The sequence below is a fragment of the Numida meleagris genome, chromosome 11 (assembly GCF_002078875.1).
Source record: "Numida meleagris isolate 19003 breed g44 Domestic line chromosome 11, NumMel1.0, whole genome shotgun sequence".
NCBI lineage: Eukaryota > Metazoa > Chordata > Aves > Galliformes > Numididae > Numida > Numida meleagris.
Genome location: NC_034419.1, coordinates 14793842 through 14809639, shown reverse-complemented (window position 1 = coordinate 14809639; position 15798 = coordinate 14793842). Strand labels below are relative to the sequence as shown.

Here is a 15798-nt window from a genome sequence, read left to right as displayed (position 1 = left end):
GTTTATACTAGTATTAACTGAGGTTACAGGCTTGACATTAATGGAATATTTCTGCATTATGCAAACAACAGTTAAAATTGAGATCGTTTTAAATAAAATATACAATGGAGAGCAATTTTTTCCCTTCCTTTGTCCCTTCAGTCACCATAATTTTTGTATTCTGTGCTTTAAAATATGAATATTTTAAGTTTATATGTTAGAGGATCTTTATGCTAGTAGATCTATATGTATGTGTGTATACAATTATAACTTAAGTATGAATGTGCATATAAAAGCACAAAGATTGTTAGGAGAAATCAATCCCATGAATATGAATGTGAAAGGATGCTGCATTTTATTCTCTTTGGCTTATCTTCAGTGTAGCCTCAAAATGTCTTTCCATGAAAGATGAATATGACAAAACTACACTCTTGAGAATTGACAAAGATCGTAGTATACAGTATTTTTGAGTGCAATAATTCAGCAGATTTAAAAATAGGTATATTAAGAAAGTCATACAGTCCCCATGACTTTAAAGTAATCCATTGATGCCTAAGTATATAAAATATTTTCTTCCTATTGCTCTTTGCTTAACAAAATCTCTTGTCAATTTTATCCCCAGGAGATGTGCAGATGATAGGAGTCATTTATACTGTGAGTGAGCATGTTCACATCTGCCTGTACTGGAGGTGACTGTTGCTTTCCAAGTACCCAAGGCCAGTGTGTCTTCTGCACGTCTGGATGCTTGTGCCAAAGGAGACGGAATTCTTTGTCCATCAGCGTGACTCTCAGTAGTGGGCAGTAGTGAAAGCTGTCATCCAGAGTGCTTCTAAAGAAAATTTGCCTCACTGTATGTAGGTGTTACTCCAGAAATGTCCAATAAAGCAGGTAGCCATGCTATTTCCTTTTCACAGTGAGAGATATCAAGAGTTTATCTTATTTCAAGTACCCAAATGGGAGTCTCAAATGTAATAGATAAAAAAAAAAAAAGGGTGTGCAGAAGGTATGACAAAGGTCGGGAAGGTGGAAGGTGGCTGTTGGGGGATCATTTCAAGCTACAGCTTAAGTTTCACATGCTTGGGAGTAGAATTTGAAAGTATTCAATTGTAGTTGCATGCCCGTGCTGAATAGTGTGAATTCTTGCTTGCTGGAAAATGGCAAAGTCCTGCAGTAAGCCTGCAGGCTCCCAGGTCGCAGCCCAGTCTGTGGAGCTTGGATGGCATTTCTCTGAAAACGCTTGTGGTTGGCTAGGGACCAAGCTGTCAACAAACCCAGGCACTAGGTAAAGTTGGGTATCAGAATCAGAACACGCAATGTGCTACACAGATCTTCGTACAAGCTGTTGTTATGAAGCTGCAGTTTCAGAAGAAAGACCTTGATGATGAGTTTTGGGGCATGCACTGTGATTAATTGGATTATCCAAAGGTTAGCACAGACCAGAAGTATGTGAATGGGCAAGAAGCTGAGGAAGTCCTTGGAGCTTAAAGGACAGCTGCAGACATCCAGATCTTCATTTTCTCCATGTCCTTGTGACCATAAGTATTTTTGTTTTTCTCCTCTTTTTTTTTTGTGCGCAAAGATTAGAAAATAACTTTTAGTTGTTTCTTACGAAGCACCATATGGCTCTGTAATTTTGGTTTTCAGTGGAATGAGGAAAATGAAATTAATTGAAAATCACACTTGAAAATCGATTATTAAGCTAATGGAGCCAACAGCTTGCCCAGTGTCCTCATACAGAGCGTGCTGTAACTCTGTATAGTAACAAGCAGCTCATAAATAAATCCACAAAGCAGCCTACGGGGTAAAGAGAAGCTGAGACAAGAAGAGAGACTGCATACATTGGTTCAGTGCATAGTCATGCGTGCTGTTAGTTCAGCTAGGAAGCCACTGGTTAAAACTAAGGATACTGTGTATTTAGATAACTGTTTTACAGTGTGATCTAAATAATTAATTTGTGTACATAGAAAATACTTGTCTCTGGGGAGAAACGGTTTTTACCCAGTTTTTACTTTCTCTTCCTTTGTAAAGCTAATCAGATGGTAACACGTTTGATCTACACAACTAAGTTGTTGCAAGCTTCGCTTCAAGGAGTAGCAGTCACAAAATGTAAAACTTGATGTGTTTTTTCTTAACCTTTCCTAATAGGCAATGAGTCTTCACAGCCAAGTCTCTATCATTTATTTACATTATCTTGTTTCCACCAAGTACTCAAAACTGAAGTCTTTTTTTTAATACAATAGTTGAAAAAAGAAGAAATCCCCAAGGTGAGAGTAAAAATTATCAAGTATTTCTTGGCTTATCTGGAACACTCCCTAACTTGTTTTTCTGCGGTATTTTTCATAAGAGGCTGCAGATGGTGTGAAATTAAGAAAAATATCAGAGAAGAAAATGGAGGGGAAAAAAAGAAATCTAGAAAAAATATTTAAAGGTAATTGGTTTTTTTTAGACTGCTTATATTGGCAGAGGTGTGTTATTAGGGATGTGTTTTTGAATGGTTTTATGTTGAATGCCTCAGCTTACTGCATGGATGTGAAGGAATTGTGTAGGTTGGTTGTCTCTGTAGAGCTGTAAATGATTGTCATTCAGATGGTGAAGATTTGACACAATCTTCTAAACAATTTTTTTTAGGCTTTGAATTTAAATTCACCGGTGTATCACTGGTCAGTGAAAGGTCCTTTTGGAGTAATGGGTGGAACAATTAAGTTTGAAATATTGAATTAGGTAGTAGCAAATTTAGGTAATGGGTCTCCTCTTCAGCCTTCTTCCAATATTAGATTATTTTGGCCATCATCCTTATGTCACATATGATGAGTAAACAAAAACGAGAAGAGGATAATAATACATCCTCTCCCTTATTAGTTGCGCTTATTTTATTATTGATTCCATCTTATGTTAAAATATATACAGTTGTGTTTACCACAGATGAAACTTCATCTGCTTGCAGTACTTTGCCTGTTGCCAGAGGGCTAGGATATTTCTTTTTCGTATTGCCTAATAATAAATATGCTTATTTTCCTCTTGCAGTGTTTCTGTGCTTTAAATATGTATTTCTCCATTTATTTTTTTTAATTTCATCATTTCACCATTTTTAAGTCTTCAGATGATGAGGTGTTTTTTCTGGCTGTTTCAAACTTGGTTAACTTGATTTTCTAGATCTGAGGCTTTGGAAATGAATAAGCTTTTGCTCGGGAGTCTGCTATTAGTCAACCTTAACAGGAATGAGACATCAGAACCAATTCAGTTCAGTTTTCTTCTTTGTGGTTTTTCTTTTTTGCACTGGGTAAAATTTGTTAATATTCCAGATGGCCAGGGCCATACCTGTTCATCTGCGTAGTCCCACTTATATCTACAAAAGAATTTACGTATCACTTAGCCTTGTGCAAGCCCTTTGCTTGGCAGCGCTGCTCCTTGATTTTACTTCATTTACTTCATACTTTTACTTGATTTTAGACCTGTTATCAGATGTCTATTAAAAGCCAAAAAAAACCCTATTATTTTAAATGAGATAGTGATTATTTTCATAGCATGTTTTATGATATTCTTCTCTTTGCCAAAAATAAAATGCTTCCATAAATCAAACTGGACTTGCATAGTAAATGTTTCCCATCCTGTTGTTTCCCAGATGATGACCAGTCTAGCATGATTTTTCTTCAGAGGTTCAGAAAATTTTCAGTTTTACAGGAAAAATTTTTGTACTTAGTTCTTCTGTCTGAGCTGGATAATGGTTTGGATTGCTGGAGAGCGTTGCAATACTGCTGGACTCGGTTCAGATCAAAATACTGCCAGATTTGCCATTCCCTTGCACGGTTCTGGTATTGGTGTGAATTTATGTATTTATGGTCTGAACAGCAGTAAGCTTCGTATTTGATGCAGCCCTACAAAATGAAACAACTGAGGGCTGCAAGTCTTAGAGGTAGAGCGGGATTTTTTAATGATGACTGTCTTGGGAAGGAAACGTTAATTTTGTTAAAAATGCAAATTTTCAGCTAAGAACTGCTAAGTATTTTTACTTAAATCAGTAGAAAAGTTTTAGGTGTGGAGCTTCATTAAGAAATCTTCATGAAACATGTCAAAACCTCAGCTCGTGAAATATTTATGCGTGTACTCAAATGCTAAGACAGCATTAGCGCATGCTTAAAATTAAGGAGATAATGAGCTGTTTTGATGAAAGTGTCAGTATTGTGAATTCATGCTCATCACTCTCAGTTATTATGAAGCAGAGATGACTGCTGCTGATGCGATGAGGAGCGCCGCGGGAGCAGGGAGCCGCCTGAGGCTGGGGAGCACTTGCACATCTTAGGCTCTCGGGTCAGTTGGTGTCAGAGCCTCTGTCCTGCCCCACTGCTGCTGCCAAACGTGTGGAAATTGGGCCTAAAGCGGCTCGTGATTTCCTTCTCGTGTGTTCCCATGCTTTCAAAGGCTGTTGATCTGGTGCCCAGTGACCACGGTGTGATGTGCTCCAGATTTCTGTTAGCTTTGCCCTCTGCTGTAGTGCTTCTCCTTCCAGGATCTTGCTGGGCACGGCAGGCGTGGCAGTAAGGCTGTGCTTGGCGAAGGGCTGACTGACAAATCTGTGCTTGAACTGTGTTCACTGACCACATGTATTACATTATGAATGGATTGACACATATTAAGTGATGGTGGTGATGTTACACTTGTCTTTACTCTCTGCGTGTTTATTTGTAAGTTTGTTGGTTTTTTTGTTGTTGCTTTTTTTCATTTATGTAGGTATTGTTTTTTTTTACCATGGGAATCGCTGCTATTTTACTTGGGCTTCTTATTTTGTTCTCCATGTTTTAAAACATCATATCGTCTGCTATAACTCTTCTGTGCCTCAGAGTGGATTATGAAACAACTAATGCATGTTCCCTAGTTTTTCTATTCTCTACACTAACTACATATTTCTCAAAATAATCTCTACAGTTCAGTAATGGACAAAAGAATCAGAATTAGTCAAAAGGACTTTTTTCTGGCTTGTCTTCCTGATACATAATCTCAAAGAATGAAGTTCTGAAATCTTTCCAGGAAAGCAGGTGTGTGTATTGTTGCAGCTAGGGGCGAGAGGAGAGTTGGTTCTTAATGACTGCTTGACTTTGACACTACAGATTGCATGAAACCTGTTCTCTGAATTGCATTAAAACAAATGGTGTTGTGGTATTCAATCAAGAATTTAGGATGTAGTTGAACTGCCAGAATCTGCTAACTTTTGAAATATGTTTGTAAATATTAAAAAGAAAGAAAGAAGAGATAAGGCAGAGGAAGCTTGAAACCAAAAAAAGATTATAGTGAAATGAATTTACTGAGAGTTTTCTTTGCTTCTTTACTTTCCGAAGTTGATAGTTTTTTTGAAAGCCTGGGTCTATTACAAAGTAAAATCTCCATTAAAATTAATGAGAACTTCTGTTGAAAAGAGGAACTCTTAAAGGTTGGAAAATATCACAAGTGTGATGGCTGATCAAATGTAAAATGCGTGCATACAATGAAATAATTTTAATGTGAAAACTTTTGTTTCTCTGGCTTAATGTGCATATTTTTTCATTCTACTGGCTCTGTTAGTTGTAGAAGTAATTTATCAACTTTAACTTAAATGTATAAAGTGAGAATGCCTGATTACTTTTACTTTGAGGTTTAAGGGTGCAGTACGAACAGTGAGCTTTAGCTTAGTTGATTTTATCTGGCTTTAAAATTTTTATCACTTGAGGAGTATGTAGTAATGGCTATGAAAGCAATTAATAACAGCACTGACAGAATCAAGAGACTGACTAATTTATCATTATAGATTTTAATGAGGCTTATAATCTAGCAATAAATATACAATATACTCAAAACCATGGAGTCACGAAGAGGATGATTTATTTAATTTTAATTCAAAACTAGTCTGAAGACCAAAGCATATGGAAAGTAGATGTGTAAGAACATAATTCCTTTTTGGCTTTACAGAGCAGAAGAATGGGAATAACAGAGGAAAGGAGTTTAAAATCAGAAGAGGGATGAAGAAACACAAATGTACTTTTCAACTTCATTCTAAAGGTGTTTAGGAAATCAATAGTTTGGTAGATGTGGGAGGAATCTTCATGTGGTCAGCTCCCATTCCCCATCTCACTCTGCATGTTTGGCAGAGACTGGGAACCATCTTAGGCATCCCTGGAGCTCTCAGAATCTGGGAGCAGCAGGAGTGGTGGCAATGACTGCTCTCTGGGAAAAGTTGCCCCAAATTTTGGGGCAAGTCCACATAAAGAGGCCCCAATACAGAAAGTTCATAGAGCAGCGTTAAGATGCAGTGTTCAGTTTGGGGATTATGCTTTGCTACTATTTTTTACTATTGTTGTATTATGCTTATTATCCATCTTTATTGCTTTTATGCTTCTCCCTTCCTTCTTGTGCTGAAGCAAGTACACAGGAGTGTCTCTGGACAATAATGTTAAAGAATCATAAGAGCCTGCCAGGATCCCGTCTGAACAGTATAAGGAAATTGCTGATCTTTCCTAAAAGAAAGCTAGAAACTTCTGCAGTAGCGTTAAAACAAGAAAGAAAAAAAAAAAAAAAACAATAGAAGAGGACAGGTGAAACCCAGAAAAGTGGTTTCCTTACTGAGGAAGGTTTTTCCTATTGAATCAGGTACGGTCAAGTTTGGGAGTTGGGTTTGTCTCTGCCTTCCACGTCTCAGAGTTCCCCTTACAAGCTATAAAATGCAGAGACGCCGTTTGAGAGAGACTGGGAGGTTATCCAGAAACCTTAAAGGACACCTTTGTGTCAGCAGTGATGAGGAAGCTGAAGCAGGAAGGGCTTACAAAAATCACAAAGCAGAGTGGGCTTAGTCTTTACGGTCCCATTTGGGTGAATGAGCAGACGCTGCTTTTGCAAGATGTGAATTGGGCCTGTCCTCAATGTGTCTTCATCACGCTGTTCCCATGGGTTACTTCCGTGTCTTCTGCAGTGTGTCCTAACCTCATAACAGGAGAAATGCCTGAGTTGGGCCCTTTTCCTGTCATCAGTTGCCTCGCACTGGGGCAAAAATACAGAAATGTAACACTGAATCTGGCTCTGCATTTTCAAGAGGTGCCAGCGCTAATTAATTTTCACAGAACCCCTGCAGACACAGAAGCTGAGCTGCGGAAGGTTGCATGGTGAGACAGAGATGTCATTAGGATGCCGCGTGAGGCCACCTCCTGCTCAGCCCCAAGCTCTCACTGTGGTGTGTGCTGCCCTGCCACAGTGCTCTGGGGTACAGATTGCTGTTGTTCAACAGGCGGGAGTGAGGCCTAGTGCTGTGCAGGCTGACGTTCCCTGTTCTTTACAGCGGTTTATTTTTGGTGAGCTACAGCACACTTTAATGTGATTGTTAACACGGCTAATTTGCAATCACGCAGTCGTATCAATAATAATGGAAAGTTGTTCACAGGTAATAAATTAACATACCATATAACAAGCAGAACTGTGGTTCTCAGTATATTGTTTCACGATCAAGAATTCAGTAGTTAAATATACACAGCAGTGGGCTGAGAACAAGCTGTTCATTTTTGCTGCAAGCATTACCAGTGGACCAGAGTAATCATAGCTCCCAAAAGCAGGACTGATTTTATTGATTCTAAATAGGCTTTCATTATAGAGCTGAGCCCATTGCAATTGCAAGGAGTAGCACTGCCATTGGTATGCATTGCGCTGACTGCAGGGAAAGGGGATGTATTGCTGAATGCAATGTGGAGGATGCTTGTGCCTTAGAGTTTTGTATTCTGCTCTCTTGAAACAGTGGAATTTAGTTAAAATAGAAGTACGTAAGGCTTTTTCCTCTATACTTAGGTTTAACTTGTTGGAAATGAACAGTTAGACCCAATTGCAGCTGAGATATTTTAAACTTTGGGGGACTACAGATCTGTCTTAGTTAGTAGCATCTGGCCTAGGCATGAGCTGTATTTTGCTCTTTCTAAAATATATACATATATGTGCATATTTATGTATGTATAATTTTTTCTGCAGGGTAATGTAAAACGTGTATGCATATGTGTATATGATTCAATAAATAAACTGTCAAGTCTGAGATAATAATGCATTCAAGTTAAAATTAGTTAAGAACACATACTGTTACCAGAAATGTGTCATTAGTCCGCACAGAGAAGTTTGCAACTGTTTTGCTGCTGAACTAGTGACACTCAAGTCTTTATTATCATTATTTTTAAGGTTAAAGAAAATTTTAAATCTGTGTCAACAGATCTGTGTGCACTTAAGAAACAGCCTGTGTGGGTTTTTTCTGTTTTGTTTTGTTTGCTTGCTTTTTAATTTTCCGGAGTCTTATCGGTCAATGGACATAAACAGAAGTTCATTGGAGCCTTAATTACCAAATGCAATGCGGTTGAAAATGTTGGGCTGTGCTTTACGGGGGTGTAAAGACATGTTGTTTCTGCTAGGTTCTCTTCAAATGCAGTATTTAATATCACAACCCACCCTAAAACATCTTTGCGACCTTCCTACAGCAGTTTGGAAGGCTGCTAATTGAAATTAATTACAGCTTTTTGTTTTTAATACATTTAATACTGACTTTATATACTCCTTTTTAGTTTTTGTTTGTTTTTGCTAGTGCCTACAAATGAAGGTAAAGGTGAATTAATTGCTTTATATATTCCAGCTAAAACCACATTTGTCTTTTGGGGTAGACTTTCGTAGCAATTTGGGAACTCAGGCAGAAGATGGCATTCAGGCAACTTTATGTGAACGTTTCAGGAAATCAGCTCTTTAAATAAAATGGTGTTGTTAAGTAGTGAATCAGCTTGGTAAGTACTGAATGATCAAGCCTAGTTACTGTAGAATAAGATCTGGCTGGTTTACTTCATTTTACAGAGCTTGGGCAAATAACTATTGAATTAAATTGCTTCCTGTTGGTTTCCCCAGGGCAAGCAGAACCTGCCGTACTGTGCTCTGCCGAGCTCCCACATTGATTAGTTCCTCAGGTCTAATCTTTACGTGGTTATGCTTACTTTCTAGTGTGCTTATTTATGGTTTTGATAGTTGTTTTTCTGAAGTCATTGCATTGCCTTGATAGTCCTCTAGTGGATTCTAAAATCGTAGACGTTAATTCCTTTCTCTGTCTTCATTTGTTGTAGCCAAATGAAGATAATCAGCACTCCGTAGCATGCCGTTAGGAATAAAAAGGAGCTGCTGGCCTAGAATCTGTGCATGGGGGGTAATCAACACTCCCCTAACTGACATCACATCTCACTGATGTCCCAAACCCACCCTGCTGGTGTGGTCGGCACCTAAACTGATCTAATTAAATGCTTGCAGCATCTATATCAGATTCTTTATCACAGCAGCTACTGTACCATTAGGGCATAATTCTCTAGCTTGGGAAGTGATTTATAGTTTTAATTCATCTTAATAATTTGTGTGCTTAGAAAATGCTTGATATAAAACTTTTTGTTGCATTTAAATTTCCTTGTTATCTGCCTTGGAGTGGCATGAGTAATAGGGAGCTGAGAACATATATTCAAATGCATGAAGTATTTTCAAGGAGGCTTTTAAGGTTCAGAGTGATGTATGTCAGGTGTTACTGAACGGATAAATACGTGGAAGAATTTGGGCTTGAGAAGCTTGGAAATCAGTCACTCTTGATACAATGCCTCCAATAGCTACGTTAAAAATACGTTTTTGCCTTAATGCAGAAAACAGAATATTTATTTTGTAATATTTATTCTGTCGTAAGATCCAATTTGCTTTCTGTTCACTGAAATTTATGTTACTGGAACTTTGAAATGATGCTGCGTAAGAACTGGTCTTCACCAAAAAAGACTGCACCTCCAAATTTGTATTCAATCACCTGTAAGGTATTTGTATGCAATACAAGCCTAGGAAGCCTGTGTTTGTTTGACTATAAGTATCTGTACTCTCTGTGCCATTTAAGCAGCAAGTCTGTCAATTTAATGTGAAATTATCATGTTATCTTGTGTAGTTTTATCAACCAGTTTGATTCAAGGTGTGACCTCATTCGAGCATCACTGCAGTCAGAGATCTCCCCAGAATTCAGAGGGAATCGTGTCAGTCACAAAACAAAAATGTTAGCCTTTTGTAGGCACCATTTAATGATGTGTTCGTATTAGGATCTCACATTTTGCAAAATTCCTGGTAGCATTTTGGCCCCTGAGAGAAGTGATGGTATTCATGATTGATAAGCATCCTATAGCCACTTAGCTGACACTTACGGTTCAAGAAGTATTTTGCAGTTCGGCTGGGTTTTGGTTGGTTGTTTTCTTCTCCCCCTTCCACCCGTTTACTCAGAAGGATGTGAGGATCCATTTCGTTTGGAATGTGGATCTTATTGCAGTTAATTTTGTCTCTGTGTCTCCCTGCAGTTTCTTGTCACTGTTATACTCACATTACCACAGATTGAAATGCTGTCTTGCCTCATGAACAGGAAAACATGTTTTCACAACTAGTGCCCATGCTCTACATTTACCTGTCCTTTGGGGATGAAGATTTCTTCTTTTATGATCACATCCATAGCCTTCCCTACATGTACTCAGAGAAAGGACTGGAAATTATTATCCTTGATGAGCATTTTTGTTCTGCATTCAATACAAAATATGGCTTGATACATCCTTTAAAAAGCCATGCCAGAGTGTAAGCTGTCATACTGTATACGAGTGATACAGCTTGTTGTGCTGGTCACGTAGTATTAAAAGTATGGTTTTAATCTTAATAATGATATATTTATCCAGCTAATAGTCACCATCTATTTATTCTTCAACATCTGATTTGTTTTTCTTTTTTGCAAGGTTGCTTTAAAAATGGTGAATTTAATTTTCTCTTATTGTTTGAACTTCTTTTTTTTTTTTTTTAAAAAAAAACAATCTAACCTGGAAATGCTTTTTAAACTTAAGCTAACAAGCTCAGTAAATGGCACACGGTAGAAGAGCATTGTGTTTTTCTTTTACAGAGGCAAAGGAAATTGTTCTGAAGGCACAGATTCTGGCTGGAGGGAGAGGAAAAGGTACTTTCAACAGTGGATTGAAAGGAGGAGTCCATCTAACTAAAGAGTAAGACTTGAAAACTCAAAAAGTGTGCATACATTGCTTCTCTAGTAATATCCAAGCTGTTTATAATAGCTGTGTGGGTGTCAATAAGCTACCCTTTTTTCTTTGTTTGTAGCCCTAAGACTGTTGAACAGCTTGCTAAACAGATGATTGGGTACAATCTGTCAACAAAGCAAACTCCAAAGGATGGTGTGAGAGTGAAAAAGGTAAGGTTTTTAGCTCTTAAAAATTGAGAACTGTTTATCTGCAGTGTGTATTAACATACTGGGGTATATGTCATAGATTTTTTTTCCATTCCTTTGCCAATGTCACGTTGATTACCTCCAGTTGATGAAAGGAAAAAAAACAGATTACCTACTTTGTGTGCACATGTTTAGTCTATCAATTTTAGTATACCTAGTAGTGGAAAAATAATTTCATTTTTGCTACCTGTAATGAGCAGAATCCTTTCTCATATCTTCATCCTTCATCAGATGTGTACTCAGTGCTGGCATAACTCTGTATGACATAGTTCTATGTGCTCACTGACTTTCTGCTAAGGGAAGTAATATATACCTGGTAATTTGCAGTATAATGATCTTTAATTCATTCACCACAAACTTTGGGAATAAATGTGTCATTACATGTTGGTCTAAATAACAGAAGCGTAGATAGCCCTTCAACAAGACTCACTTCTAGCTTGATGAAAGTCAGAAAATCCTAGCAATTACATATCTAGTATATATATTTTGTCTTGTTTCATTTACCTGAGCAAAGTTCTTCAGACAGATGCGTAGTTTAGACCCACACTGTATCTGATGCCAGAATATAGTTTGGCATGAGCTGAAAGGAACTGCAGTTCACTTGTAAATATATTGTGAACAGCTTGGTATTAATATAGAAGGGGAACACTTGTCTAGAAAGCTGCTGTCTAATGAGGGCTGCAGGAAAGTGCTCAGGTGATTCTTCTCTTGGGGAGCACAGACAGCAAATTACCATCGCTCCTGATAAGGCATTATTAAAAGAAATACTAGATATTAAACAGAAGGAACAGTATTAAGGTATGTCTGTTAGAGATTGTGATAAAACTAAGGATATAAAAAAGGATATATATATATATATTTCCCATATGAAGACAGTTTGCTTTGGAAATGTTGTATTGTAAAAGCAGCTTTTCTTTATAAATTATTTGATTCTATCACTTTCCCATGGTTAAACTACTTAAAAAAAAATCAATACAGGATATTTCTCTCTTTTGTCTGAGTGCAAGTCTGTTCATTCAATTGCATGTTCAGTTCTAAAAAAGAAACTTCCAGTTTTTCTTTGAAATTGATAGAAATGAAAGAAAGATCTGATTATTATTATTATTTCCAGGACAGGATTTATATCAAGATGCCAATTTACAGTGTATAGAATAGCTATTGAGTCAGCATATATGAAGCCTCATTTGAAGTCTGTGCTACTCCATTTCAGTGGTACAGGAAAGTAGACTTGGTAGCAAGTCTACTTTCTACTGGTGCCATGCTTTTCACAAGGAGAAGCAGATATAATGTCAAAAATTATATACTAATGATACAGTTGAATTTTGGAAGTCCTAGCCTAATTCATATGTTTGTCACACGTTACTTTCTGCAAAGCAAGCAATGAGCTAGTGTCAAGTCAGGGAGTGGAAGTCACATGACTTAGATGTGTTAGTAAGGGAAAAGTTTTTCTTTTGGTACAATTAGAGTAATATGGAACTGAAAATAGAGTTTCCAGCTTGCTTTCTCAGCCTGTGCAACTACTACAGAATTTAAAGTGTGTTTGCACTTTTTTAGATTGATGTTCCCTAAATAAATAGCAGTCTCCTCAGTAACTTCATAACTTGGAAGCTGTTTTGTAAGTTTACATAAAATCCTCCTGTGGCAGCTTGGAATTTGGAGAGCCTGCTTATCTGAGAAGCCACTCTTTTCTTATCGTGACAACCTGAGAATTTGCTACCTGTGTTTTCTCCCCAAGCAATAACAGAATTAACGTTTTGAATATTTGATTCAGTATAAAAGAGCCGTTACAGTTACACTCACGAAATTAGATGTGACTTATATTTTCTGGTAATGTTTTGTTTTTAGGAAGGAAAACTTGAAGTTATCAGGAAGTTTTGGGGAAAAAGTATTTTTCCCTAAGGCAGTTCTAAAATATAAACAAGATGTGGTAAACTAGCTAACAGTACTTCACTTTCTTTGTCATAAGCAGAACAGTCAAAACATTAGACACGTTAACAGTTTGTAGATTCAATTGCACCGCTCTTGAATGTTCATCAACGTGTTTGCTTTAGTTTTGTCATGTGAATAATGGGTAGACTTTAACAAATAGTGTTTATAGACCCTGAATGCCAGCTTACCTGCTTTTACTCTGCATCAGACGGGAAGGATGGTGAAGGAAAGTAACTTTTTGCTGGGAGAAATGACACGTTGCACAATCTGACAACAATTTGTATTGGCTGCTACAGAGTAGGCAGACTAGCTGTAATTTGGTGTGGTAAGAGAGAAGTATTTGGTGATGTTGGCACTGTTAATTAGCAATGGGGAGGACAATCGTTTGGCTCTGAAGCAGCAGATAACGGATTTAATAATGTGAATTCCACCTGCTGTGATGAAAATGTAGTCCTTAAGGCTCGTGCTGATTTCTGTCCTGAGCTTGACCCAGATCCTGAGCACTCTGGAAACTGAACTACTCCAAGAAGCTCCAGTAGGATCACGTGGTTTGGTTTGACTTGTGTCTAAAGCAACTGACTCACATTTTTCAGACGCACTGATACAGGATATGTATGAAGGTAAAACTACACATGCAGGTAAAAGGTCTGATTGTGACAAATACAGATTTTTTTTTGCTTCTAGTTTGATAAATAGCAGCAAGTAGCTGAGCTATGTATCTGAAGTGGGCTTCTAGCATCCCTTTATGGAAGCCTTAAATGGGCAGATGCTTGTAAGAAGTACTGTATCGTGGTTTTCTGTATTCTTAGTTGTCGCCTTTCTCCTAGTTTTTTTTTAGTCTACTTTTGAACAGTTGGTAGTTTGAACTATTGCTTTACGTTACCCTATGTTATATAAATAAAGCAAGGTGAAAGTAGAAGGAAGCAAAATTACTGTAAAAAATATTTTTTTCCAAGTCAAAAGAATAAAGAAATAGCATCTTTCCTTCCACTCTGACCACAGAGGACTTCATTTAATTCCTTATCTCTTACTTTTTTTTTCCTGTTCTGGTAAGATGTACAACCTGGCAGAAGGTAAGTACATTCTTTCTTATGTACTCAGGAGTAGAATGTCAAAAAAGCAAGTTGGGTGAAAGTACAGTGCATCTTTCTTGTTTATAGTCCTTGAACTATTAAAACCCCAGAAATATTTCCTTGATGGAACACATCTTGCTGGGTAGACAGTTTTAAGACTGCAGGTGTGTGGATTCCTCTTGTTCTTCAGGATTTTGAACCACTGACTTACAGAATGAATTTCACCTTATGATTCATTCAGAGTGATGATCTTTGTCTACGGTCATTTTTCAAAACTGTCACTTGATAAACAGACTGTGTTAGAAAGACACTGCCATTTACTTTAATATAATCTAGAAAAAGTAATGTTTTTCATGATTTCTGCTGCTTCCATTGAAAGATACAAAATAGTAGCTCTACTAAGGAGAATTATTGTCAGAAGGAGAATCTGTGGTGAGAATTGAAGTGCAAAGGTGACTGCTTAACTTCCAGATTGAAAAGCAAAACAGTAGAGCAGAGCCTCAGTCTTTGCACTTGAGACTGTGGCACATGCTATGATTGTAAGAACAATTGCTAATGATTATATGCAGATGTTTTTTAAGATGAGGAACATTTGGAGGAATTTGGTCATCTTCCATCAAAACACAGAATTTTTTGAGACCTTCTCCAAACTGTAAAACTACTTAGTTTCTGAAATAGCTTTTATAGATGCGTCAGAAAGTCAATATGCAAAAGATTTTAGAGCGCTCACTGCATTGATACATCAAGGAAATAAAAATGTGTTCAGATCAGGTGGCACCAGCTCAATGGACCACACAGAGCTTTTGCTGTTTTCTTCTCCCCTGTATTGATTTTTAGGTGATGGTTGCAGAAGCACTGAATATTTCAAGGGAAACATACTTTGCAATCTTGATGGACAGAGCCTGCAATGGACCTGTAATGGTTGGTAGTCCACGGGGCGGTGTTGACATAGAAGAAGTTGCAGTTACTAGCCCGGAACTTATCTTTAAGGTATTGAAATAATATTTTAGATCCAGCATTTTCCTTATCCGTTATCTAAAATAATATATCTTAATTTTCTCCTTTTTTCTCCATTTATGCCACTTCCATGTATGGAAAGAAGATGGCAAGAACCATAAAAATTGCATTTCACTAAATAAAGGGCTGAACCTATCATCTAGTAAATGATGAAGTGTGCATAACACTTGATTTTTGTCAGTGTTTGTGTCCGCAACTTGATTAGAAAGAGCGTAAATTTGGCTGTTACATGATACATTGACCTTAACATATGAAATGTTTTATGAGTGAGCTGGTGCTTTGCTTTCAGGAAGGTACACAGTTCTTTTGCGAGTGGGTCATTGGCAATGTGATTATTTTTCTGTGTTTTTTTCTAATTGACATAGTTGTTAATTATTTCTTACTACCTGGATGACTTTTGCATTTGCAATACAACTGCTGTAATTGCTTTCTTAACATTGATTACATTTAAGTATATTTTTTATATTACTGAGGCACAATAATGAGTACTGAAGCTACTCATCTGGGAAAATAATTGATACAAACAAGTATAAT

The 15798-nt window shown here is 37.3% G+C and overlaps 1 protein-coding gene across 1 annotated transcript in view; it reads left to right on the top strand.

The window, feature by feature from the left end:
• The window catches only part of SUCLG2 (succinate-CoA ligase GDP-forming beta subunit), a 105377-nt gene that overhangs the window by 38085 nt on the left and 51494 nt on the right, over positions 1-15798 (top strand). Inside the window, exons 3-5 of the mRNA XM_021409364.1 lie at positions 10907-11006; positions 11119-11209; positions 15085-15237. Of these exons, the coding sequence (XP_021265039.1) occupies positions 10907-11006; positions 11119-11209; positions 15085-15237 (344 nt within the window). The remainder of the gene's footprint in view (positions 1-10906; positions 11007-11118; positions 11210-15084; positions 15238-15798) is intronic.